This window comes from Osmerus mordax, chromosome 8 (genome assembly GCF_038355195.1).
Source record: "Osmerus mordax isolate fOsmMor3 chromosome 8, fOsmMor3.pri, whole genome shotgun sequence".
Lineage (NCBI taxonomy): Eukaryota > Metazoa > Chordata > Actinopteri > Osmeriformes > Osmeridae > Osmerus > Osmerus mordax.
This window is the reverse complement of record NC_090057.1, coordinates 2956129-2983311: the sequence shown is the minus strand read 5'-3', so window position 1 is coordinate 2983311 and position 27183 is coordinate 2956129. Positions and strand designations below refer to the sequence as shown.

At 42.2% G+C, this 27183-nt stretch overlaps 2 protein-coding genes across 2 annotated transcripts; both read right to left on the bottom strand.

Annotated features, from left to right (window-relative positions):
• Positions 1-431: 431 nt before the first annotated feature.
• On the bottom strand, positions 432-6796 carry opn8b (opsin 8, group member b). The gene is made up of 4 exons (XM_067241650.1): positions 6727-6796; positions 2498-2791; positions 1146-1471; positions 432-836 (listed from the first exon to the last, which is right to left on the bottom strand). Exons 1-4 carry the CDS (start codon positions 6794-6796, stop codon positions 432-434), a joined length of 1095 nt encoding a protein of 364 aa, XP_067097751.1.
• Positions 6797-13464: 6668 nt separating this feature from the next.
• opn8a (opsin 8, group member a) lies at positions 13465-25900 on the bottom strand. The gene is made up of 4 exons (XM_067241649.1): positions 25828-25900; positions 16996-17289; positions 15613-15938; positions 13465-13860 (listed from the first exon to the last, which is right to left on the bottom strand). Exons 1-4 carry the CDS (start codon positions 25898-25900, stop codon positions 13465-13467), a joined length of 1089 nt encoding a protein of 362 aa, XP_067097750.1.
• Positions 25901-27183: the final 1283 nt, after the last annotated feature.

Below are 27183 nucleotides of genomic sequence, written 5' to 3'. Positions count from 1 at the left end.
TAGTTGTCAAACATCAAAGTTTACCTTTCACCTGAAATTGTAATCCCATAGAAGGATTCTTTTTTCACAGCAGCCTTTGTTTATTTTCACATTCCTGGTTCCTGTACTCAACTCTCAGTGTTCATCAGCTGTCAGTCCTGTGTCTGATCGACTAAGAATGACACAGTTGTGTCCTTTCTTATTCAACCATCCGTGAAGGGTCAGACAATAATACCGCTCTCTACACTGTACACACCAGTGGTACTTATAAAGGTAGTGATTCGTCATCTCAGTTCATGGCATGAGTGATAAATGAATGTCCATGCTTCCTCCTGGTGCTATAGCCTCCTTAGGCACACAGCACCACTCACGTTAAATAAAGCACAAGTTGCCGTTGTCGTCAGCCCAGAAATCAATACCTCCACTGACACACCCGGGTGTGTGACTCACTGCTAGGCGAGCGGAGAGACGGTTGCTGCTGACAGTTCGTGGAGTTCGGGTATGTGTCTGGTGTCCCTGGTACACATCCTTATGCTCTCGTCGGGAACCTTGGACATCTCACACCCCGTGTAGACCCCGTGGGTCACGTGACCCTGTGAGACGTTGCAGGCGTTGGAGCGCCCACAGTCCGCAGCACAGACCGAGGTGAAGCACAGCTGCTTCACCTCCTTCTTGAAGCTCTTGCTGAAGGTGTAGTAGATGAAGGGGTTGTAGACTGTGGAGGTCTTGGCAAACAGGCAGGGCAACATGGACAGGCCCGGAGAGATGGACGAACCGTCGTTAAAAACGGACCAGAGGTTGACAACCCCATAGGGTGTCCAGCAGCCGATGAATCCAGCACTGATCAGCACAGCAATCTGCAATGAGCCGAATAGAGTTTCAGGCTACAAGCTACACGTTTGCGCTAAATTAAGAAAAACATAACGAATAGAAAACGAGAAAAGGGTCCAAACTAGAAATATTAATAATTAAAGGATGTGTTTTGAAGGTTGTAATGAGTGATACATCAAGACTCGCGAAAGGGGGTTATAGCTGTTATAGCTATATATATGTTCAATTATCAACTACAATCACACATTCCAGTATTGTGCTGATGAAGGAAAGCTGTTGTCATGAGTGTGTGTGTGTGTGTGTGTGTGTTTTTTTTGTGGGTCTTTCTTACTCACCAACATGAGTCTTCTGTTCATCTTCACAATGTTAGGGACCTGGTTGATGTTGTTGATGGATTTGTAGGTGATGTAAAGCTTGAGGGCTATGACAGAGTAGCAGCCTGTGATGACAATGGAGGGGAGCAGCAGGTTGCAGATAAAAATAGCGATGATGAAGGAGAAGCCCTGGGCTTTCATCTCCAACCAGGACAGGGTGCAGGACAGACCAAAGGGCTCGGGTCCGTATTTCCCCCAGCCTAGCAAGGGCAGGAGGGCCCAGAGCAGGGCATACAGCCAGCACCACAGACACAGTAGCTTTACGTTCCTCTGACTGATCTTCTCCTCTGGGGGAAAAGACGGAGAAAAGAGACAGAAAGATTTACATTTAGTAGAGGCTCTTATCCAGAGCGACTTACAGTAAGTACAGTGACATTCCCCCCGAGGCAAGTAGGGTGAAGTGCCTTGCCCAAGGACACAATGTCATCCTGCACGGCCTGGAATCGAACCGGCGACCTTCTGATTATTAGCCCGATTCTCTAACCGCTCAGCCACCTGACTCTCTAACCGCTCAGCCAACTGACTCCCTGAAAGATTAGGCAAAAGGACGACCCGCACTGTAGAGCATGTGGAAGGGCTGAAATAGCTGCTCTAAATTCCGAAAGCTTTTCACACATTCTCCCCCACATTTCCTCCTCAAAATGTCCACACAAGTCCCGTGAGGCTTCCTACGTGCTAAACACTGCTGTATTCTCTGGGTAGTGCTACGGGGTCAACCCAGTCCCCACTCAGTCCAAACACAGGGTTCTGAGTAAAGCTACATGTGTGACAACAACGGTTTGTCAAAAGCAAACCTAAAAGTGGCAGAAAGTATAACTCGAAACTATAACGCAATTTCACAGGACCTGGCAGGATTTGAAACATTTGTATACGTAGTTCGAGTGATTTTAGATGTCCTGTGATTTGTGCTCTTCATTAATTTAATGGACCCTCCTCATGTAGACACAAGAGAATGGATTTTTTGTTTCGATTATCTTCAGTACACATGAAAATGGACAATTTAGCTCAATTAAGTAGCATTCTATTTCTGGAAGGAGTGATACCATAGAGACAGAGCAGGTGCCTTTATTGCATTCATCCATTGAGGCCAAGAGAGAGAGAGAGAGAGAGAGAGAGAGAGAGAGAGAGAGAGAGAGAGAGAGAGAGAGAGAGAGAGAGAGAGAGAGAGAGAGAGAGAGAGAGAGAGGGAGAGAGAGAGGGAGAGGGAGGGAGAGAGAGAGAGAGAGGGAGAGAGAGAGAGTGGGAGAAGGAGAGAGAGAGAGAGGGAGAGAGAGAGAGAGAGAGAGTGGGAGAAGGAGAGAGAGAGTACTTACTAGGAGACTGCAGGCTGAGGGACACCATGAAGCGCACCATGGCCATCACCGTCAGGGTCATGGCGCTGGCTGTGCCAAAGAAGAAGCCCATGAAGGCGTAGTAGACACAGCTGGCATCGCTCCCCAGCCAGTGGTGGTTCCAGGCCGAGGCCACCGCCAGGGGGTACATGGTGACAGCGGCCCCCAAGTCTGTCACCGCCAGGTTGACACTCAGGATCTCCGGTGGTTTCATACTGGACGACCTCCTGAAGGCCATGATGAGGACCAACAGGTTCCCCACGACGGACAGCACAGCTGGGACATGAGGAGTGAGAGGAAGAGAGGTGGGAGAGGGGGGGTCATGGGGATTATGACCACAAAGGTTAAAGAGCACAGGAGGAAAATGTTTTGCAGACAATATAGCTCTCTTTTTATGTGCTCTGAGACAGATGAGTTCGCTAGCTTTGGCTTTGTTAAGGCACATGCAGTTACAGACAGGAGCCAGATTTCCACCTCCGTGCTGTAAGGGATCTGTTTGTCAGCTTTTAGCGGGATCTTCTCAGGAATGTGATACCAAAAACTTGAGTCTCCTCAATTCCCTTTATAAACTCCCTTTAAAGGGCATGTGACATTTGAAGGAAAACCACTGTGGTATTCCACTCTTTACAGGAAGAACCATAACTGATGTGGAGGGGTGAGATATGGGACTAGATAGACTACAGCTCATTCAAAATTCTGCAGCTAGATTAATAACCAAAACTAAAAGGAGAGAACACATTAGTCCTGTCCTAGCTACTTTACACTGGCTCCCTGTTACCTTCAGACTTGACTTTAAGGTCCTTTTCCTCACATACAAAGCTCTACACGGACAAGGACCTAGCTACATTGTTAACTCCCTTATAAACTACACACCAGCTACAACACTGCGATCATCAAATGCAGGCCTATTAGAGGTCACCAGAAGCAGTCGTAAGAAGATTGGTGATTCGGCCTTTGTCAATTACGCCCCAAAACTATGGAACAAATTACCCATAAATATTAGGGAAGCAAACACGCTAGACATTTTTAAAAGACAGCTTAAAACCTACCTTTTTACCGAAGCATTTAAGTAATTTTATCGCAGAAGGGTTTTACTACTTTTATTAGTTACATTATTGTTTTTATAAATTAGCTATTTTAATTATTACTTTTATCACTTGTATTATAGTTTTTATTGATTTTATGTAAAGCACCTTGAGCTACAATTCTTGTATGAAATGTGCTATATAAATAAAGTCTTACTTACTTACTTAATTAATTGTCAGTCAGTAAACGTGTTTCAATGGAGTTGCCAAGAATTGTGTTACCACATACAGTTCATGATTAATTGGACATTTTAAGAGTGTGAGTCTCTGAATTGCATAACATTTAAACTGTAAAAAATGTACACCAATCCAAAGCTTAAAGAATACATATTTGCTGGTTGACAAAATGGTTCTCTACTTGCTCAAATAAACAGATTTGATATGGATTTTCAAAGATATATTTGAAATGTGATTATTGGCAAGAAATCTCAAATATTATCTTACATAATGTACCAATACTAGAAAGTATTTTTTCTCTGTTTTGCTTTGAGAGGCAACGGTTTCTCCTTCATGTCATGCCACCAAAGAAATTCTACTTATAACCACAGATAAGAGGCAGAAGTAGAAAATACACAAGAAATACATGATGGAGGCATTACTCACAGGCTGTCTCACACAGTACATGTCAACAACACCTGAGGTTTAGGGAGTCGGCTATAAAAGGAGCTGTCTACATCAGTCCTGTCTCCTCATAAGGTAATCTTTACTATCACCAGGGGGCAATTTGTTGCACAACTTGCAGTTCATTTCTATTGGCTAATTCTCTTCCATTATTAGACATAACTATGTATTTCAGTTCAATTACTCTAAACTCTGTTCAGCCTAACTGCATTTACTGTGTACAAACTCACAAACTACACACCCTCAAAAGTATTAACTCGCGTTATGGTAAACAAAGTCTAACTTAAACTGACACACACACCGGGCTGTTGTGTCTGAATGCCATCCCTGATGTTATAACATGGGAGAGTCATCACTAGAGGCATCACTAGAGGCATCACTAGAGGCAGCACTAGAGCCATCACTAGAGGCATCACTAGAGGCATCACTAGAGGCATCACTAGAGGCATCACTAGAGCCATCACTAGAGCCATCACTAGAGGCATCACTAGAGGCATCACTAGAGCCATCACTAGAGGCATCACTAGAGGCATCACTAGAGGCATCACTAGAGCCATCACTAGAGGCATCACTAGAGGCATCACTAGAGGCATCACTAGAGCCATCACTAGAGGCATCACTAGAGCCATCACTAGAGGCAACTTCCTGCCTCGTACGCCCGGCAGCACCGCCCCCTTCTCTCACTGTGACTTCCTCCTGCGTACCTTTCCCCCCATTATGAGCTTCATGCAAGAGACTACCCCTCAGGACCAGGGAACCAATCACAAGCCCCCCATCCTCTCCCTCTCTCCAGACCCTTCATATTGTCTCTCTACCCTTCATGCTTACTGTTAATAATGATTTATGGTTAATGGTAAATAAGACATTCTCTCTAGAAAAATAGAAGGGGCATAAAAAAGGGTTTATCTGAATGGAGACCCTCTTCAGGTGGACATGCTAGATGGGTATGGTGAACAGGGTGTCAGGTTGAAAGGAACTGTAATCATTTGAGAGCCAGCCCAGAGAGCTGCAAGGCAAGGTAGCAATGAATAGAGATATTGTCGGATGATAAGCATATTCAAAGAAAAGTTCTATATGAAATGACAAAATGAACAAGGTTATCAACAAAAAAATATTATTCTGGTGAGCAGAGATATGTTGATGATTGTTTCTAATCATTCTGACAAGGAAATGTGTACACTTAAAATTTTTGTTTGTTCTCATAAAGCCCTTCATTATGTCAGAGGGAAAAATGGTGATCGTGGAACAGGGGAGGTTTAACAAGGAAGATCCCAACTGTTCAATGAAGGAAAAGTTATCAGGGAATGGATTTTCTCTACATTCATGTGTGTCCCTTTTGAAGAACAACTGAACAGGACATGAGACTGAACAGTTAACTTTCAGAAATCTTTCATTTCTGAATGCCTGATTAAAGTATTAAACTGAAGTATTCCAGCGCAATCACCAGTCATCCACAACTTTAAAAACTAAAGGTTGACTGAAAACAGGCCATAACCTGGAAAACGTATTATTTGGCAAAATCAAGATAACATCACTGTTCAGTCTTGGTTTTTTATAGAAAAAAGTCCACGTCAAACATGCCATGTTATGCAGACATCAGGATTCTAATATCCACAGGCCTCTAATCTCTAAGACAATCAATTAGGAGTTTCAACCTGATTTTGACAGTAGAAGCAGGTAGATTACAGTACTCCCTTTTGTCTATGCATGTTTGAATCTCTATCTCACCCTCTCCCTTTCTTTCTAGCTCTCTTCCTCTCTTCCAATTTATCTTCCTAAATTGGTTTGTGAAGTGGATGATGGCATGACCAATGTCCTGTAAGGGAAGAGGTTTCTTCATCGGTGGCAAGGCAAATGAGAGCTCATTCACACAGATGGACATACAAACAAGTATCTAGGCAACAAGTAACCTGCATGTGATGTGTGCAGTGTTTGGGATTAGTGTGTGTGTGAATGTGTGGGTGTTTGTTTGTAAGAGAAACCGTGTGTGAAGAGGGGATGGGGGTGTTGCAACCTCTTGTCAGCCAAGCACAGACTACAGACCTCAACCATAGACTTCTGACCTCATAACATTATGTGTGTGTGTGTGAGGAGAGTGAGTGAGGGAGAGAGTGCCGGTCAGCCCTCGGTTGCGTATTTCATGTCAAACACAGTTGCCTATCGAAAGAAACACAGTTTACAGACGCTTTTTAAAGCCAAATGTCTCTGGCTCTATCTCTCTCTAACTGAGATCATTGCTATTTTAAAAATGTAAAACATATTTTCTTCCTCTGTTCCTATCTGATATAGCTTTGACTAAATGCTGGGGAATGCCCTGCAGCCACAGGTCCTGTATAACGTGCATCACTGCCGCTGACTTTTCATCATAGGAAACAGGATTTAAAGTATTTTGCAAAATGCGGCCCATAAGGTATAAAGATGAGTAAATTGTCTTCTTTTCAAGTCCGGTAAATAACATTTCTAAAATGTATACCACAAGTATAAAACTCGCAAACAAAAACTTACCTATGATAAAAAGAAATATTCCAGCACCGATGTCAACAGCAGGTGATAATTTGGATGAATAGATGTCCATTTTGGAGGTATTTTATGTAACTGTTATCTAATTTTTTTTAATGCGTCTGCTCGCGTCCATCACTTGATAAACTATTGGAAAAAATGATAACGTCTATTCTTGTGTCCCAGGTTTAAAACTAGCCAACATTGCTCCGTTTGAGATTCACTGGTGCGCAAGAACCTCAACGAAGTACTGCCCCATAGGCTGCCCCAAACATGTACAAGCTTCGTGTGTCTGTGCGTTGCCGGCGAAAAGCTCAAACCAGAATCAGATGGCCAATTGTTGTACATGCATTTCGTTGTCGCTGTTTTGCTAAGAAACTTGGCAGAGGGCGTGACTGCGCAGCCGGTTTCAGACAGTTTTTGTAAACAGACCTTAGAAAAATGAAAGCTGACCATTACATAGTGAATTTGAATTGCACATTGTAATGGTCATTTCAAATCAAATCGACGTAAACCTTCTTCTTCCAGGTTTAAGTCGATTTGATTTAGTCTTTTCATTAATGATATTGTTCTTAAATGTTGACATAAATACACATCTAATGTAGCAATTCTGTAGGTTATTGCATCGGGAAAAGCACTGAGATTCACAACAAATCTGATTTCTTCATGAGATGAAGACCTAATTATTATCTTTCTTATTTCTCTCTCTTTACTTCCTTTATTGGATCCATAAAGCTACTTAATATATATTAAGTATAATCACATCTATATCTATCTATTTCAACAGCTCTCCAAAAAATACTTCAACTATTTCATTTGGCATGTCATTTGGAAGGTATGATGACTTTCCAGAGCTGGGTCTGTGGTTTAGTGACCGGCACTAACAAGAAGACAGGCTGCAGCAGATTACATTTCTAACTGTCATACCGATGCACTTCAGGTTAGGTCCAACTGTAGCCTAATGGTCTGATGTTTCCCAATGTTTGAGTTTCTGTCTCCATCCATCTGAATGTAGTTTAAAGCATAACACCAATGCTTACATGCAACATCACAATCGCTACTTGACTGATGGATTCAATTGTTTCATGGATAAAAGGTACATTTCCATCTGTTCATGAACGCCTCACCTCTAAATTCAAACTGAGTGCCAAAACATAACAGTGTGAATTTCTGAGGTGGTACTATCCCTTCCTGTGATTTCAGGAATAATAGTGTGTGAACAGACTGTAAATAGTGTTAATGACGGCTTGATTGTCTGAGTGAAGTTTGTTATTTTTAAGCCACTCAAGCTCTATAAGAGTTGAACACAAAGAGCCACATACTCCTTGCCATGACATCTGTGTAGGAATCTGTTCTGAAACCGCAGACGAACATTCGTCTGTCTGGGATGTTACAATTCAACGCTATTCAAATTGAGACCTTGTGAACAGTTTCGCTCTCGGGTGTCCCCCAAATTCCCAACTCCCTCCAATGAAGTCTATCAATTAAACTGTGGTAAATGATCGAAAAGTAGTCAATAACAGAACAAATGTTAAAGATCACGCTTTCATTCACTGGAAGCAAAAACACAGTAATTTCCGATTATCTACTTACAGTCTGATAACACTAAATTAGTTTCCCTAGAATATGTGTTTGATCAGTCAGAATTAGAATACAAATGTGCATGCTCATACACAGCCAAATTGCAGATACCTTTAATTAGCATGTGAAGGCCTTTGGTGCGGTTAGCGACAATCTACATTCACACAGCCGTTGCACACAACCCCCCCCCCCCCCCCCCCCCACTAACCACACAAGTGATGCTTAGGCACACATTGTCTTAAATAGCAACACAGCAGATTTAATTTTCATTGTGGATTGACATTTAGACAACATTGATGACATTTTCAAACAAACAGTAGTTGACAACAACTTTAATAACTGTACAAACTGATCGCTGTTATGGAAAATATGAAGACACTGTGTGCTAGAGCACAGACGAGTGATGAGACTCCAAAACACATCAGGTCTTATATGTGGGGGTCAGATGGCTGAGAGGTTATGGAAGCGGGCTACTAATCAGAAGGTTGCCGGTTCTATTCCGGGCTGTGCAAAATGACGTTGTGTCCTTGTTCAAGGCACTTCACCCTACTTGCCTCGGGGGAATGTCCCTGTACTTACTGTAAGTCGCTCTGGGTTTCTTTTGTTATTTACAATCCATTCTTCTCCATAATGGATTGTAAATAACAAAAGATCTAAACAGAAAAAGGTCAAAAAGCTGCTTCATTAGCACATTATATACAATACTGACCCTTTCAAGAGCTTCCCCTTTAGGTCAAACTAATCCCCATTGTATCAATAATCTTAGATCGAAGAACATTAAGTTAATGAAGTTAATGAGATATGTGTATCCAGTTGAAGATATTGTGGTCGAGATTTGGAGTTTACATCATGCAAGCGTGTTCCAGCTGCTGATTTGAGCTGTTACTTCTGATTTGTAACAGCACGATGATGTTTCCCACACTGCCATCTCCTCACGCATCCTCCATAAAGATCACAGCTCTCCCAGGCCTGATTATACTGGAGCTAATCCCCTCTGGAAACACCCCTCTGAGAAGATACATTGAGAACATGGTTGAAAAGAAGAGGACATAATTAGAGTAGAGAGGAAAGACGTGGAGACCAAAGAAGAGAGAAGAGGTGTAGAGACCAAAAGGAGTGAAGGTTGCTCAGCAATGTCATAGTTGCATGTGAACTTAATTGGAATGCCAGACTTGTAGACTACTTAAAATTAACCTAATTAAATGTGCCCTTAACGTGCGTTATGCATGTTTTAATGATAACAAGACAAAAAGCTATTATTATTTCATAAATTATAATTATTATAATACTATGGAATAGATTTCTCTCCCTCTGATGGGTTTGCTTAATGGGCTAATATAATGACTCCTCTCACACTAGTTAATTGTGCGCATGTCATATAGCACATGCATGCATTTGTAAGCAATCAAAGCGATGTGAGGGTAATGACTCAGTGATGATTTTGGGAACATTTACTAGAGGACGTCATTATCTTCATGCACCTGTGCCATTATCATCACCATCTTCTTCATAATCCCACCTCTCTCTTACTTTCCTTTCTTCTACTCTCTTCACATCCCTTTCCCCCCATCTAATCCCTTGTTCTCGGCCTCTGGGTTTTGCTCCAATGGCTGTAGAGGTCAGAGAAGATGAGGCAGAGAGCGAAAGACAAGGAGAAGAGTCGTTGATTGGAGAGGAGAGGGAGCAGGCGACAGTAAGGCCCGCTGCCGGACTATCAGCACCCATCCCGCTGATCCAGACAGTAATCTAAGAGGATGGGGCTGAGGCTGTCGTGCAGGGTAGCAGAGAGCTGACGGAGGGAAGTGTGATTGCAGTTGCATTACACAGGGTCAACACTCCAGAGAGAACAGAGAGATGGTAGTTGGCACTTTGGGGGTTAACATGGGCGCGGTGGGCTTTGAAACTACAACACATCAGCAGAAACAAATGAAAGGCATACATAAATTACATTTACATTTAGCAGACGCTCTTATCCAGAGCGACTTACAGTAAGTACAGGGACATTCCCCCCGAGGCAAGTAGGGTGAAGTGCCTTGCCCAAGGACACAATGTCAGTTGGCATGACCGGGAATCGAACTGGCAACCTTCGGATTACTAGCCCGCTTCCCTCACCGCTCAGCCACCTGACTCCCTGTATGGATCATGGATAATGGATAATGTAATGTTTCATTCGTTTACTGTCAATGCAACCGGTGACCAGTTCACACAGTTGATACACAAGGGAGCTGGTTCTCAGACCAACCCACCTGGACCATCTTAAACTTTGAAAGACTGATCTTCAAAAATAATCTATATAATTAGTTTAGTAATGACAGATTTGTCAATGGTGTGCATATCGATCGTTTAAATAAGAACATATTGATTTGCCAAGACAGTCAAGGACTGCAAGTGGTGGCATCTGTCACATCTCTCAAATGTATGTTTCATGAGATGCTAGATGGAGAAAGCAAAGCTAAACCCAGATACAAAAAAACATCAAACCATTTTTCAATCAGGAGAGACCTGGTATGAGTAAAGTGATGTTTATTACAGAATGATAATTGTACTACAATGTTTGGAGCTTAGACCCCATGGGGAATAATAGATCACAGGGCGCCTGCCCAGCATCCGAGAAGAATCCCCCACGGAGTCCAGACACTGGTGGCGGCAGCCGACGACCAACGAGTCAAAGACAGAGACGGGAACCGGGCGGCGACGGGGAGGTGGAGGGTCGCGCACTTGATAACCTGGACAAACTACACGGGGAGGGAATCTTATTTAAAGGCACGATCATGTGATTCTTCGATAGCGTTAATTGATAGACGGGAGCGATAATCGAACTGAACCATATGACAGCCCAGAGAGGGAAAGAAAAGTGTTCTTAGTGGGGGGAGTTAGTAGTGAAACATTGTCGAAGATGCCCGAGTGCAGGAAGCGGTCTTGCCTGACTGAACTTGCGCTAAGCTTCATTAGAAGGAACTGCGTGCTGTTTAGGGCGAAGATAAGTCACAGCTACTCTTTCCCTTTTTCTCCTTCGCTCCTCTGTGTCTATCTTGGCATGTAAAGGATGAAAGGACCTCGGTTCTATTTGCAGTGCCTCTTAGTTGGAATTCTCTAGCTGTGGTATGTTTACACTGCATCTCCAGCATGTCCCTGACTGTGATAAGGTAAACCCAAGACAAACTGCAGAATTATGTCACTATCTAAACATAAAAAAAACGAAATACAGAGATCACTAAAATATAATCTCAGCTCTGACAGGCATTATTAGCTCTGCAGGTTCTTCCTATTTTGAATTATCCATATTGGTATAACATATGGTCTGACTGGACCTATACCTTCTTTCAGGGCCGGCCCAAGCCTTTATGGGGCCTTAAGCAGAATTTATTTGTGGGCCCCTCGACATCACCAATTGTTATTATTTGTTCTTAATTACTGTATTTCTTCGATTAAACTTCAATTTATTACACATTGTTCATTTTTGGTGAGCCGTTTATTCCTGGGGAGGCAAACTGTCAGGCCCTCGCCAGCTCTCCACTGGTGTCCCACAGGGCTCCGTCCTTGGACCCCTCCTCTTCTCTCTGTACACCACCTCACTTGGACCAATCATCACCTCCCATGGCTTCTCCTACCACTGCTACGCTGACGACACGCAGCTGTACCTGTACTTTTTTCGTAAGCTTCCCTTCTAATGCCGACTAACAGCTAGTCTCTAGCTAGCTAGCTAGAGTAATTTGCTAAGTAAGGTATGTTGATGTGATATTTGAAACATATTTAGCCAACAGTGGACCCCTAGTGCAACACAAGAGAATGTTCATTAAAATGACATGCTGCTACTAGGTATTTCAGGACATGCTACTCCTACCGTATTTCTGAGGCGGCGTTTATTACACAATGTTAATTTTTGGTGCGGCGTTTAAACGAGAGCAGCGAAGAAACATGGTACATTAAACTGTAATTTCATGTGCTCTTGGGGGCCCTCTGGTGGCCACGGGGGCCCTAAGCAGCCGCTTAGTTCGCTTATGCCTTGGGCCGGCCCTGTCTTTTTATTGATGGTCATAACATTTTTGGTATACTACTTTACAAAATGCGGAAACATTTCAAGTGGGACCTAAATCAAATTGACAAGGAAAGTAAGAAACGACTATTTTTCTATTATATAGCAGGGATTTCCTTTATCGTTCGGTTAGATTTTTTTTTTTCTCACTTCAATTAGTTACACTGCTTGTTGAATCTTACATGTCTTGCCAATCTTCTGGAGTCTATTAAACCCAAGCTCCAGCTCCATGTGGTCAGAATAGATTAGACAAACGACGCAACAGATACGAGCTCCTGATGATAACTGACATAATTGACATAAACGACATGAATCAGGTTTACGTTCTTGTACATTCTCGTACCTGAATGCACCTTTTCTTTCAATTTCAGACCCCTGTTGAGAAAATAACTTTACCTTAGTCTCCACACACACACAGGATCTCTTTGGGCAGGGGGAGATGAGGAGATATATTAAGTCTGGACAGGGGGAGGTGAGGAGATAATCACAGAGTAATCACAGATTTGTGAGAGAGGGAGCGGGAAGCAGAGAAACAGACGGAGAGTGGCAGTCAGCAGTATATGTATAAATCAGTACTGTCGTTTGTGCGTTTGAGGCAAGTGAATACTTCACAGTGGGGGAGAGAGAGGGACAGAGAGAAAGAGAAAAAGCGAGAATCACGTTACTATCACGGTCTTTTAATACACTCTCACATGTTCTTACAATCACAGTGTGGCCACAAAAAAAGGTCCTATTTAAAACACAGAATGACAATAGACAGTACTATCCACTGTTTTTACTGTAATTCCTGAGTTCCCAAGCATCAGGCTATGACATTCAAAATAGCTGCTGCACCACCCTCCCATGGCCCTTTCTTCAGGTCTGCATGGTGTAACATTGGTGTTCAGTTAGTGTAAAGTTGGTGTAAAATGATGGTACTGTTTCCCTGTAGGTAAACAGATGAACTCCCTCTTATCGTCTTGCCTCAGAGGCCGGATCTGCTCCAGGGCTTCACTGCATTCCCCTCCCCCCTGCATGTCTCCCACCCTCTAGACCTGACTGATCCAACAACATGGAGAGAGCAAGAGAGGAGCTACTGGAAAAGTATTCATACTGTATAGAACCAGCTGGATCAGCTATCACACCTGTTAAAACGCGCTCATCATCTCATTCTCAGATTGTCTCTCCGTGGCTGCGGTTCTCGCCTCCCGTACTAGGGAGGTGACGGTTGTGTCCTTCCGCAGGTTCCTGCGTCGGTCCGGGCTGTTCCCCGGCAGGGACTCGTCCCTCTCTCCATGAGAGGGCCGGGGGGAGCAGGGGCACAGCAGCCCGCAGAGCTGACGGACCTCCTGCCTGAAGGAACGCCGGAAGATGTAGTAGATGAAAGGGTTGTACGCGGTGGAGAATTTGGCGAAGAGGCAGGGTAGCAGGCTCACTATGGGCGTCACGCTGTTACTTCCTGGTGTGTGAAATATACTCCACAGGCTGACGGTCACATAGGGGGCCCAGGATACTATGAATCCCGAGCTGATCAACACTGCCATCTGAGGGGAGGGAGGGAGGGTGGGAAAAAAGAGAAAAGAGATAGAATGGTATGACATTGTCTCTCAAATGTTTTGAGAATACTTTCAACGTATCCACTGAACCAGAAGATGCAAGTAGTGCCCAAGTCCAGATTGACCTCCAGACTGTCTATTCATGTGAGAAGATGTGAGAGGATAAACAACGTTATCAGCCAAATCCACAAACTGTCACTTACTTGTGGACAATGTCACTGGAAATCTTCCAGAGATTTTCCGTCTGTCAGTCTACCTCCTGACACACAGGATTCATATTCCTTTCACTCATGTCAAGGCAGAGTGATGCACATGTTACAAGGACAAAAATCACTCTTCTGTTCAAAACAGAAGAAATGCAGAAGATATGGAATGGTACATAGCGTTGCTTAAACTCAATGATAGCTTTGTGCAAACCTGAATCAAGGGAGACCATATTGTCCTCTATTAGTAATAATAGGGGGGGTCAGATGGCTGAGCGGTTAGGGAGTCAGGCTATTCTTTTTCTATATCTTTTTTTCTGCGAGGGCCAGATATTTGTTTCCTTTCTTTAATATGGGGCCGGGTCGGTCTGTAACAGAAAATGACATGGGCCGGAGCAAGGACGTAGCCATGCGAGTCAACATTGGGGGGGACGAAATCTGCTGGGGAGTCTGAGGGTCCCGCCCTGAGCCCTTTTTTAAATATTTGGTTGCCTGTCGTAGTGTAGCACATCTATATTTTATTTATATTTTTATATCAATATATTGGGATGGACATTTTGGCCATATTTGAATATTGGGGGAGGATGTGTCCCGTATTATTGTGGAGATGTCTCTGGCATTGTTCAGAGGGCCGAGGAAAAATGGTTTAGTTCTTAGAATTAGTTAAACTATTGTCCTTTTTTACTTAATTTAAGATCTGTATATGTTTATTGTCTGCACCTTCCTGCCACAGTAAATTCTGTGTTTGTGTAACATACGTGGCGAATAAGCCAAATTCTGATTCTGTATTCTGATTCTGATTGTCTGCTCTGTAAAACACGGTTTTCAGATCACAGCTTCCCCTGTCCAGAAACCACACAGTGACGCCTGTTTAATTTCATCCATCTCTGCTCTGAAATCCTTTTTTCAATGGGTTAACAGTGGTATGTGTTAGTATAAGAGCATTGATTGTAGATCCTAGACAACAGAAACACTTCATCTGCCTTGACAGCTTGAATGTTGTGGGAGCTGTTGACCTGAATTTTAAGTATATATGTGCTGAAGGTTTATCTTATCTCAAGACATGCAAGCACACAAACGCACACACACACAAACAACACAGACAGACAGACACAGACAGACAGACACACAGACAGACACACACAGACAGACAGACACACAGACAGACACACACACACACACCTGACCAATGTGATTATTTACTTGCGGTGACAGGATATGTATCTCTACACTGCTCCCACATATCACACAATATTACATCAGTAGTTGATCAGCTGGGAGATGACGGGAGGATGGAATTAGTAAGTCTGCATATTGGGTCCTAAGTGCACCTGCATCGTTTGCTACATTTCCCTTTCAAGTCAGTCAAAGTATGAATGATAATCAACTGGGAAAGCTTCAATCCATCACCAAGAAAACATAAAAAAAATACTATAATGAAAATCGCCCATAGACTTTTGGAATGAGTCTGCAAAGGATTTTATCCATCTTCTATGCTGTAGATACCCACTATGATCATGAATAAAACTCAACCCACCAGAGTGATCTTCCTCTCTATGTTGCCGTAGTTCAAGTCGCTGTTTTGAATGGCTTGGTACGCCTTGTGGAGCTTCCACGCGATCCCCAAGTAGGAGAATAGGATGACCAGGCAGGGGATGAAGGTGCACAGCACGGCCAGCGACATGATGAAGGTGGAACGGTTCATAGACTGCTGGTAACCAGCCCAGTCCACAGAACAGGCCAGTCCAAACGGCTCTGGCCCATAGCCGCCCCAGCCAATCAGAGGGAACACAGCCCAAAGGGCCGCGTACAGCCAGATCGCACCGATCACCACGGTGATGGTCCGTCGTTGGAACTTGTTACCTGGGGAACAGACAGAAAGAGATGCTGAAGTGGCGGCCATCACTCCTGAGGTTCTGGACAGGGTGGTCTGTCTGGCACCGAGGTGAAGCGAAACTGCATTGAAGCAGACAGCATTACTTTACAATGCCTAACTAACGTTTCGTTTATTAAGATTTATCTTGTTGGATTGAAAGTGCCGATTACAATTAATGTGAGACATGATCTCAGACATACTCATCAATTTAGAGAAGTTAACATCTGGAGAAAATAATGCAGCTTTCTGTGCTTCAGCCTTTGTATATGCACTGAAGTGTTGTGATATTTAATAGTTTCATCCTCAGTGTCATCATCATCTTAGTCACATCACTGTTGTCATGGAATGTTATTGGAATGAACCTCCTTTTTGTACAAACAAGAAGGGAAGGTTTCCTGCTGGGACTGCCAGGGGCTCTCCATGCATTTGACAGCTGCTTATCTGAGGACATTGATGTATGACTTTAATCACTGCACCTCCTGTCTGACATCAATCCAAAGCTTGATTTATCCGCAGCACTTTTTGATAATACGTCAGCACATTACATTTACATTTATCAGACGTGGGGGTACATTCCCCCCGAAGCAAGTAGGGTGAAGTGCCTTGCCCATGGACACAACGCCATTTGTCATGGCCGGGAATCGAACTGGCAACCTTCAGATTACTAGCCCGCTTCCCTAACCGCTCAGCCACCTGACTCCCATTAAAAACCCCTGTTGAACATGTGTTCTCTTGACATAAGATATGGAAATGGACAGTGCAAGACTTCAAAGCTATCAACTAGCTTTGTTGATATCATTTCTCATTTACCAGTCAGCAAACTACAGTGAGAGTCAAGTAAATTCAATCTGACGCATTTGGATTTGAACATAATACTGGAATCATGTTAGTAAAAATCAGTAAAAAATATTTTTGCACTGAATTTCTTGAATTAGACATTCTCAAACAACTCTCTGTAAAAACTGAACAGCCAATCAAACCAGAAGACTGGACCTTCCAGAAAAGACTTTCCCGCCCCCACACTGTAGCAGGAAGTCAAGTTACCTGTTTTGGGCGTACTTCCTGTCACCAGGTACCTGATGAATCCCATGACAGCCAGGGTCATGATGCTGGCCACACTGAAGATCATTCCCATCAGACCATAGTAAAGACAGGAGGAATCCCCTCCGATCCATGCATGGTTGAAAGCAGAGGCGATGGACAGAGGGTACATGCTGAGGGCCATGCCGATGTCCGTCACCGCCAGGTTCACCGTCAGCAGTTCCGGGGCCTTGAGGAGGGTCTGGCGACGGACAGACGTGACTAACACCGCGGCGTTTCCCAGGATAGACAGAATCGCTGCAGGGCAGAGAGAAAGAGAGAATGTGAGAGAGAGAGAGAGAGAGAAAGGGAGAGAGAGGGGTGGAGAAAGAGAGAGAGAGACCAGAGCTAGATTCATCCCAACTGATCATTCATTGGAAACAAATAGCTCCCTCCACTGATCAACAGTGGATTATCAAGCAGGGTAGAGCACAGTCTGCTCTAACCGCTCTGTCAGATGACTGAGCGGTTAGGGAATCGGGCAACTAATCAGAAGGTTGCCGGTTTGATTCTCGGCTGTGCAAAAAATGACGTTGTGTCCTTGGGCAAGGCACCCTACTTGCCTTGGGGGAATGTCCCTGTACTTACTGTAAGTCGCTCTGGATAAGAGCGTTTGCTAAATGACTAAATGTAAATATTACACAACCACTGATTTCCCCTGAATCTAAGCTTACGGTTAACTATGTTTGGATGGGAGTTCAGATTATCTTTAGTTCTGTGTTGTACAGTATTATAGCAGAACCCAATGGAACATGCCCTTCAGGTCTTTTTTGAGACTCTGGCATCTTACGTATCCATAGCAATTATTCTCCTAGCAACGAGCAGCCCGGTACCTAAAACACTTACACTTACAAACAAGACACTAAAATATCACATCCGTTTAAGGATTTATTGCATTCATTTTCAAGATGCTTCGACACCCAACATCCTTTCAACAATCGGTTAAAAAGAAAATCCTGATTCATAGCCATGTCACAAAGGGTATAGAAAGCCCTACAAAAGGAACTATCTCTACAGTATGTTTGATTCTGACTATTATCGGTAGGGTTATGTCAGTGAATTGAAGGTATTCATGCCGGTTAAAAACACAATTTGAACTGGACATACCAAGCTTGTTCTATTACCTTTCTACCACGTTCAGTCATCCTGTTTCTATGACATACTTTTAGATTAAAATACATTCTCCTTATATATTGTCATGTGAAATTCCCATTGACTATGGACATCTATTACGAAAACCTATTGTCCAGATCCACAGCATCTATCATTGTGTGTATTTCTGAAGGACAAAACTCTTTCACTCGCAACATAGGTTAACAAAGGTAACAATGCTTTGTGCATATATATAAAAGGCGCAAGTAAAGTTAAATTGAAGTAAGAAGCATCCAAAGCCTTTGGAATAGAAATGAGACAAATAATGTCAGGGTATTTACAACAAACCTATTCTGCAACAGGCCAAGGTCTTTGGCCACATGAAAGCTAGCGTTAATCAGCCTGATGCAAAGCCCCTATCTCACAGTGACTCTTTTTCTTTTATAAAAGGGTCACCAAGTATGGCCATTTGAAAATAGACACTGCAAGTTCAATAGTTTTTATTCCTAAATAATACTGTTTATATTGTAACGTCGGCTCTTCTGACTTCCCACACGTAGTGAGAGACGGTTGCTATGCATCGTGCACACAAGCAGCTAGCATAATTTTTTCCTTTATTATTTGACATTTTGTTAGATAGTTAACTTTGCGAACAAGCTTACTAGCCTATTGTTTGTTAAGCAATATATTTTTGTCAGAAACTGAGTGATACATTGTGCAAAAAAATATGTTATGACTATGAATCAGTCAGATTGCTTGATTTTAGCTGCCTACAAAGCTATAGGCTGGATAAGGTTATGAAGCAGGGGCATAGCCAGGACATTATTTCTGGGAGGGCCAGCTCTGGCCAGTCTTTTATTTGAGGTGGTACTTGATTGTCAAAAACTACTATTTTAAAACTCACACACTGCATCACTCAGAGCAGCAGTTTTCTAATGGGCTGTTGATGGGGGCGTGGCCCAACATGTTGCGAATATGGGGCTGGTAGCGTAAGTGACAAATTACAATATAAGACGACTTTATAAAAAAAATACTAATGCATTTTTTCAGCTTTATACCATTTCTGTTCAGGAGCGTTTAAAAAAAAAAAGTTGGGGGGGCAGCATAGTGGCCATTCTCTGACCAATGGTGGCCGTGGCCCCCCCTGGCCACCACGTGGCTACGCCCCTGTTATGAAGAGTATCCCTTGGTAGACTATACGCTAGTATAATGGTAACCATTTACTTTAAACGATTCGTTTTCCATTACTTGACAGATTTCCCTGTAAATTGAGATAAGGATTAGTGAGTTTACCTTTGTTTAACCCCTTTTAAGTGGAAAACCTGAAATGAGCGATTCATTAATTTGATGGGGTTGTGGAACAGATAGCCTATCTGACAAGCATTGAAGACGCTAACAGAACTGTTGCACACCCACATACTGCAGGAAAGAATGAATGAGGGTGAGATTTCATACTATAAGCTTTCCATTAAATTCACTCAACATTTTCTATTAATCTAATACTATACATATTAAAACCCTTTCAATAAATGTGTGCCAGTATGTGATAAAGAATGTGTTAAGGTGTGATCAAATATTCCAATATCCATAATTTGCTTGTTGCTTGAGTCCACTTGATGAAGACTGCAAAACTCTGAAATACCATGCATGATTAAACTGACAGGAGTTGGACTTATGTTGTCAATGTTATGCGGCAGCCACAAACGCGAGCATATATACTATATAATCTCAATCTAAAAAGCGAATACAAAAAGTGAAACGCTGCATTTCACCCTGAAAACCTTTGCTTAAAGAAGGCATAGCGTACACTCCCTCCTTAGCAATCACCCTGTGCCCAAGCCTCTGTTCTACACAGAACAATCACCCTGTGCCTCTGTTCTACACAGAACAATCACCCTGTGCCCAAGCCTCTGTTCTACACAGAACAATCACCCTGTGCCTAAGCCTCTGTTCTACACAGAACAATCACCCCATGCTCAAGCCTCTGTTCTACACAGATGGTTTTCCACCACTTCCATATAGAGTCAGCAGTGTAGGTTTATATTGGCCAAACAACCAATCTATGGCCCATTTATCCCTGTGGTAGCGCAACACTATAATCAATACTACAGAATCTGTATGCTTCCGAACCATGTCATTATCAAGAGGAAGAAAATTATCTTATTCTTATTTCTACATGGGAGCATTTTACCAGATGTGGATACACCCAGCTCAGAATGTTTGTGGTATTCACAACTACGTTTTAGGATAAGGATGCATCTATATACGAAGATCGAAATAAAATAGGATGTATATTATTCAGATGTATATGAAATAGTTGAATGCATTCTGACATTGGCATGTATGTTTGCATATCAAAAGACAGACAGAATCAGAAAAACAAAAGATAGGAGGATAAAGATTAAATTGTAAATAGATGGAACAGCAGTGTGGGCATATAACACTAAAGTACTGTTCAACTGTACTTTCATGAAAAGGTTGAGAAAAATACTGTAAAGGTCCTGACAATGCTGTAGGTGGGCTAATTACTAGCATAACAATCCTGCATCTCGGTCTTCACTTGCTTGTTGTTTATGCTGTGGCTCTGGTTATATTTTCTCTTTGAGAAAACAAGGCTTTGTTTTCAATGTAGGGAGAGAAAGGGGCATTTTATGAGGGTGGTAGCTTTATGAGTAAGTCTCGTGGGTAACATGTGGTGTGAATTCTCCTCAGGTTATGCTGCATTTGTTGGTTCAGAATTCTGCAACAGCAGTTTACACATTTAGTCATTTAGCAGACGCTCTTATCCAGAGCGATTTACAGTAAGTACAGGGACATTCCCCCCGAGGCAAGTAGGGTGAAGTGCCTTGCCCAAGGACACAAAGTCATTTGGCATAGCCGGGAATTGAACCGGTAACCTTCAGATTACAAGCCCGACTCCATAACCGTTCAGCCACCTGACTCCCTCACACAAACCAGAAAAGGTTGTTAGTCTACCTAACCCGTTTGTCCAATGATGGAAAAACTACTGAGAGTGTTTCATAAACATCAGACAGTCAAGGAGCTGTCAGTCAGCCTCAATTATTCAGTGTTTTACTTAAACAGTACATTTTATTTGACATTGTTTGATATCCTCTCAGCGTAGCCAATGTTGACTTCAGTAATTGACAAACATGGATCCAATCAAACACGAGAACGGAACATCATTAGAAATTTGATTGCCATCCATGTTTCTTCCATTAATAAGATTTGAGTGATGAACTCTGGGTTAAATCTGCTTTGTATAATATTTATCCCCCCAAACCTATTGGCTGATGGGAAATTAATTAAACCATGTTGTTGTGCTATTTCTAAATCAATTTCCATTTGAGAATCAAAATAATCTGCGGATTAATCACTGAAAGAGCCCAAAGACTGTATGGTTCTTCACTAACCACCTGGTGGTTAAGTTGTACCCAGTGAATCATTGAGAACAATGTATGACATATGTATGACTTATGTATGACATATGTATGACGTGAGGTTCATATGCTGGTCTTACACTGTTTATGTTTTGTAATGTTACTCACATAAACACTTGAATCAAAATGCCTTTCCAGAACGCAATCTGTACAAAACTTCTGTGAAAAATGCAGGAGTTTTTTTTTCCATTGCTGCAGTGAAGCCAGGGACCTTAGCATACCATTTTGAGGAAGAGAGATTCGCAGTGAATGATATAGAGTGAATGAGTGTGATATAGATTTCGATATCTGCCTCGTCAAAGATCTCATTTGCGTGTGTGTGTACAGAGAGAGAGTGAGAGAATGTGAGAGAGAGAGAGAGAGAGAGAGAGAGAGAGAAAGAGAGAGAGAGAGAGAGAGAGAGAAAGAGAGAGAGAGAGAGAGAGAGAGAGAGAGAGAGAGAGAGAGAGAGAGAGAGAGAGAGAGAGAGAGAGAGAGAGAGAGAGAGAGAAAGAGAGAGAGAAGAGAGAGAGAGAGAGAGAGAGAGAGAGAGAGAGAGAGAGAGAGAGAGAGAGAGAGAGGAGAGAGAGAGAGAGAGAGAGAGAGAGAGAGAGAGAGAGAGAGAGAGAGAGAGAGAGAGAGAGAGAGAGAGAGAGAGAGAGAGAGAGAGAGAGAGAGAGAGAGAGAGAGAGAGAGAGAGAGAGAGAGAGAGAGAGAGAGAGAGAGAGAGAGAGAGAGAGAGAGAGAGAGAGAGAGAGAGAGAGAGAGAGAGAGAGAGAGAGAGAGAGAGAGAGAGAGAGAGAGAGAGAGAGAGAGAGAGAGAGAGAGAGAGAGAGAGAGAGAGAGAAAGTAAAAGGCCAGTTGAGGAGGCCCACACAGGTTGCACCATACTGGCCATCAGGGAGAAACCCTGCACTTCCTGAAGGCTGGTCCTCCTCAGGGCATCTGAAAAGGGACACCTGGTTGAGTCCTCCTTTACGGTTCAGTGAAGCACCGTTTCGAGTCGTTGGGCAGAAGCAAAGTACCATATTTCGCTCCAATGACCCAGTTTTACCTGGCATAGATATTCCTTTCTACCACCTTAAGCATTTGATTTGGGCCAAGAGAAAACAAACAGTATAACTGAGGCTTCCAGCAGATGATACCATGTTTCAGGTGGAATCAGGCAAGCACCACTTCCTTCTCCTGAGGGAGGCTCTGCTCTGTAACACTATCAACGGACAATGTGTGATCAAACTGCCTTGTGTGGTACAGTGTTGTTTTGGTTTTCAGATGTTAAGTGTGACATAAAGGGGCGAGGAATGCCTCTTTGGTCCTCTCCAGTAGAACCCTGCTCCTTGGAATTGTGAAGCTGTTATTATCAATATGTTTCATGTGAAGGCTCTTAGAAGATGTGCACTTTTGAAGAGCCTGTAAGATGATTTTTTTCGGGCCTTAAGATGCTGTATGGTTGTTTTTCCAAAGAATCTTGAAGCACATCTTTCTCATGACTATTCATGGGCACTTTCAGAAGCTGATTAGTCTGTTGAGTGGTCTCTTCAAATTCTAAACCCTTGTTTCTCCCGTTGGAACACAGAGATTGGCAGGGTCAACAAGAACTTTTTAATGAGACTAAAAGACAAAGATTTAGAGATGTACTGTACACATAGTCCAACTGTAATGTTTCTAAGAGAAAATTATAGAACATTTACAAGAGACTAGACTCTTAACAGTTTACCCTGAAATGTAATATTTACATTTACATTTACATTTAGTCATTTAGCAGACGCTCTTATCCAGAGCGACTTACAGTAAGTACAGGGACATTCCCCCGAGGCAAGAAGGGTGAAGTGCCTTGCCCAAGGACACAACGTCAGTTTGCATGACCGGGAATCGAACTGGCAACCTTCGGATTACTAGTCCGACTCCCTCACCGCTCAGCCACCTGACTCTAATATGACAGGGCTTCAATAATTATGGTCCTGTACCTTTTCTGATTCTGATTCTGAAAAATAATATATTCCTCTAATTTGTGTGTGAATGCCACTGAATGTATTTGCATCTGAAACAGTAAACATCTGTCACCTTTTGTCCAAACAGATTATATTAAGGATGATAATAGGACAAGGACAAATAGTTTTGGCTACAGCAGTCTACAGTAACTTTAAAATAGCCCGACATCACCATGTATCCGTCAGAGCAGTCCGTAGTCAGTGACAAAGGGACACACTTGGTGCATAACAAACGGACACTCTCAAGTATCAGTGTTTGTTCTTTGTTTGACATGTTGTTTGTCCATGTTTTTGTACTGTACTACCATTGTAAAGCGTCCTTGAGCTCAGGAAAGGAGCTATAGAAATTCAAAATATTATTATTATTAAGATTAATTATGTTTTGGATGAAGAGAGACCCTCAAAGGGAGGCAGTTGGGGATGATGTGGGTAAAATTTACATTTACATGACGCTCTTATCAGAGCGACTTACAGTAAGTACAGGGACATTCCCCTGAGGCAAGTAGGGTGAATTGCCTTGCCCAAGGACACAACGTCAGTTGGCATGACCGGGAATTGAACTGGCAACCTTCGGATTACTAGCCCGCTTCCCTCACCGCTCAGCCACCTGACACCCACTCTAAAATGAGATGGTATCTGGGTGATCAGTCACTCTGTGGAAAAGGATTCATGATCAAACCCACAGGGAGAGGCAGAGGACCCCAGGATCAGGTCTGAGGAGTTAATCACTCTTATTATCTCAGCTCTTACAGCTTTCCCAAGAGAGTTAATGGTCTCTAGGCTAATGGGTAGATAGATGAATAGATGCATGGATGGATGGATAGTTTGATGTACTGTATTGATATGTTTGAGTATGACATCCCTCACCTATTTGGATATTTGCCCCAACTCAACAATAATCTTTGTCTATTTCTTCGATACTCTATTCTACAAAATATATTTTGTACTGACTCAGATGTGTATGTAAATCCCTTTTGGGCCACACCATTTACCTCAGCTAACAGCAACCAACAAAACACTACTTGCATTTAGATCTGACACCATCAACCACATAGGAATAGAAAACAAAATGTAGACAGTATGTCATCACATCTACAGTGTATATAGGGTTTACTGTATCTCTGTGGCAATTTTCACAATGAGTAATAGCCTTATAAAGTGCTTTGTAATTTACTTTCTTGGCATAAGGAATATATAAAGTATATTGCTGTGACAACAACCGAACCATTTGATAATTTCACGTAATTACTAAATAGCAAAATATACAGTACTGTGCATAAGTCTTGGGCACCCAAGATTTTTTACACAAATAATGTGTTATACTGTATTTCTTCAATTAAATGCTACAGTTTTTCTTGAATTACATGTTTCGATGAGGGCGGTGTGTACACAAGGGCAGCTTTTATTATTATTATTTAATTCGTAATTAAGAACAACACAGGAATTGCGCAAATCAGTTTATTAATTAGTAGGCGACATCTCTGGTGTCTTGTCGGTGAGGAGGCAGATGAGGATACTAATAGTGATGCAGAAAGTTTTGTACCGTACCTATTGGTAGTAAAAATACATTAGAATTATAGTAAATCTAAATGTAATGTTGCTGCATTTTTTAGTTTAAGTGTATCAGATTTAAATGCAACGTTTAATCAAAGAAATATATGTAATATAATTTTTTATCTGTGCAGCAGTATAAAAGTGCAATTTTGCTAAACTTTTTGTTACATTTTTAAATTTCATTATTTCTTAAAGCATTTTTCCTTAACCTTTTTTATTTTTATTGTGCCTAAGACTTTTGCAAAGTACTGTATATAACTGCACTCATTCACTAGAAAATAGATAATGTCATAGATGTTAGAAAATACCTTTTGAACAGAAGTATTACTCACATAATCTTTTTTTGTTTCATAATTCATCTTGAATTCACAGACATAGTTTGTAGAAAGCTAAAAATGTATGCGTAAATAATTTACAGTAGCGATAGCCTAGGCTGTACATTCTCAGACATTCTTGGGCTATTATTTTCCCAGATGTTTGAAAAGCCTGAGACTTAAGCTAATTCCTTGTGTTTTTTAATGAAAGTAATGATGTGATAGAAAAAAAAGTCCTTTACATTTGTACAGCAAATGTACAGATGCAATACTGAATCCAAATAGCCCTGCTATGAGAATGTGATTCTTCTTTTAACACTTTCTGTTCTTAATGCATCCGTCCTGGCAGTTTCAAAGCAGTAGTTTCAAGGTTAAACACAGAAAAGCTGTATTCTGCACAAGGGTAAATAGAAACCTGATACTCACCTACCACAACTAGGAACATCCCTGCTCCAAAGTCGACAGCGGGAGCCAGTTTAGATGTATATTTGTCTTCCATCCTCTTCCACAGAGCGGTAATATACTGTAGGAAATCAATCTCCCAAAATACTTCAGGCAGAAATCTCAATTCTCAAAGCTGGTGACAGTTTAGAATGTCCTCTTTTTTGCTTGCAATTTATATCCATATTAATCACCAACACATTCTAACCCCCACGTACACACGCACTAAACCCACTGCAAAGATTACTCCAGTGAGACCCAGCACAATGCCCTGACATAGATACAGCACACACACACACACAGTGTGTGACCTGCACTGGAGGAGAAATCCAGTTGCAATCCAATAGAACTTGCACCCATCTTCACAACTGGAGACTTACAGTACAGAGCGCTGAAGAGTATGTCGGTGAATCAGTGGAGTGTGTGTGGCCGAAATGGAAAATGTGTCGTATCCAACCAAAGTTCCCTGGTCCTTCTCATGTTGAGCAGCTAACATGTTGTGGCAGGGCAGGGTCGGCATGGCATGAAACAGTCTGATGTAAGTTCAGGGAAAGCCCAGGGTCTGTCGCTTCTAGGACGTTCATCTGAGAGGGTTCTTGGCAGAGCTGTTCCACCGTGTTAGTCCTCACTCAGGACCTCAACCGTGAAACCGGTAGTCACTCTGCAAAGAATTACCTTGGCAACCTGTAGAAATCCACCATCACTATTTAAAATTTAAATTAAGTTTATCCATCCAATGTTGCAGTGAAATTTAAATTTAAATTTGGAAAGCTGGGATGTCCAAAATCATCAAGTGCCTGCTATGTTCTGCGCAGATGTTGTGTCCTTGCTCAAGTTTTAATACAGCCTGTATCACGAATATAATAATCAATGACAAATCAATTAGATTTAATTGTATCTGTTTTTTAACTCTTCAATCTACCGTGAACATGGCAAATCTTACACCACAGAAGCTTTAATTACTCTGCCACGGTCAAACAAGTTACATTATGGGAAAAAGCAATCAGCGCGGCGATGCGAAAAACGCTGTCAGGAAGCAGGAACTATTTATTATAAACTGTTCTCGATTTCCTAAATTAGAACCACTATCTTAGTCTACTGCCTTGCATAGGGTGTAAGTGAAAGAAATATATGATTTCGGACACCAATTTGTTTGAGAATACATTTTCATTATTTTGCTATAGAGCATATGACGTCGACGAGTATGCTGTGTTAGCTAGTAAATTTAAAATCTTGGCAATATTTTGATAGCTAGCTAACCTAAACAAAAAACGTCCAAAATAACGGCAGCTATGCGAATCCCAGATTGAGACAAAACATTCACTTAAGAAACAACACGTC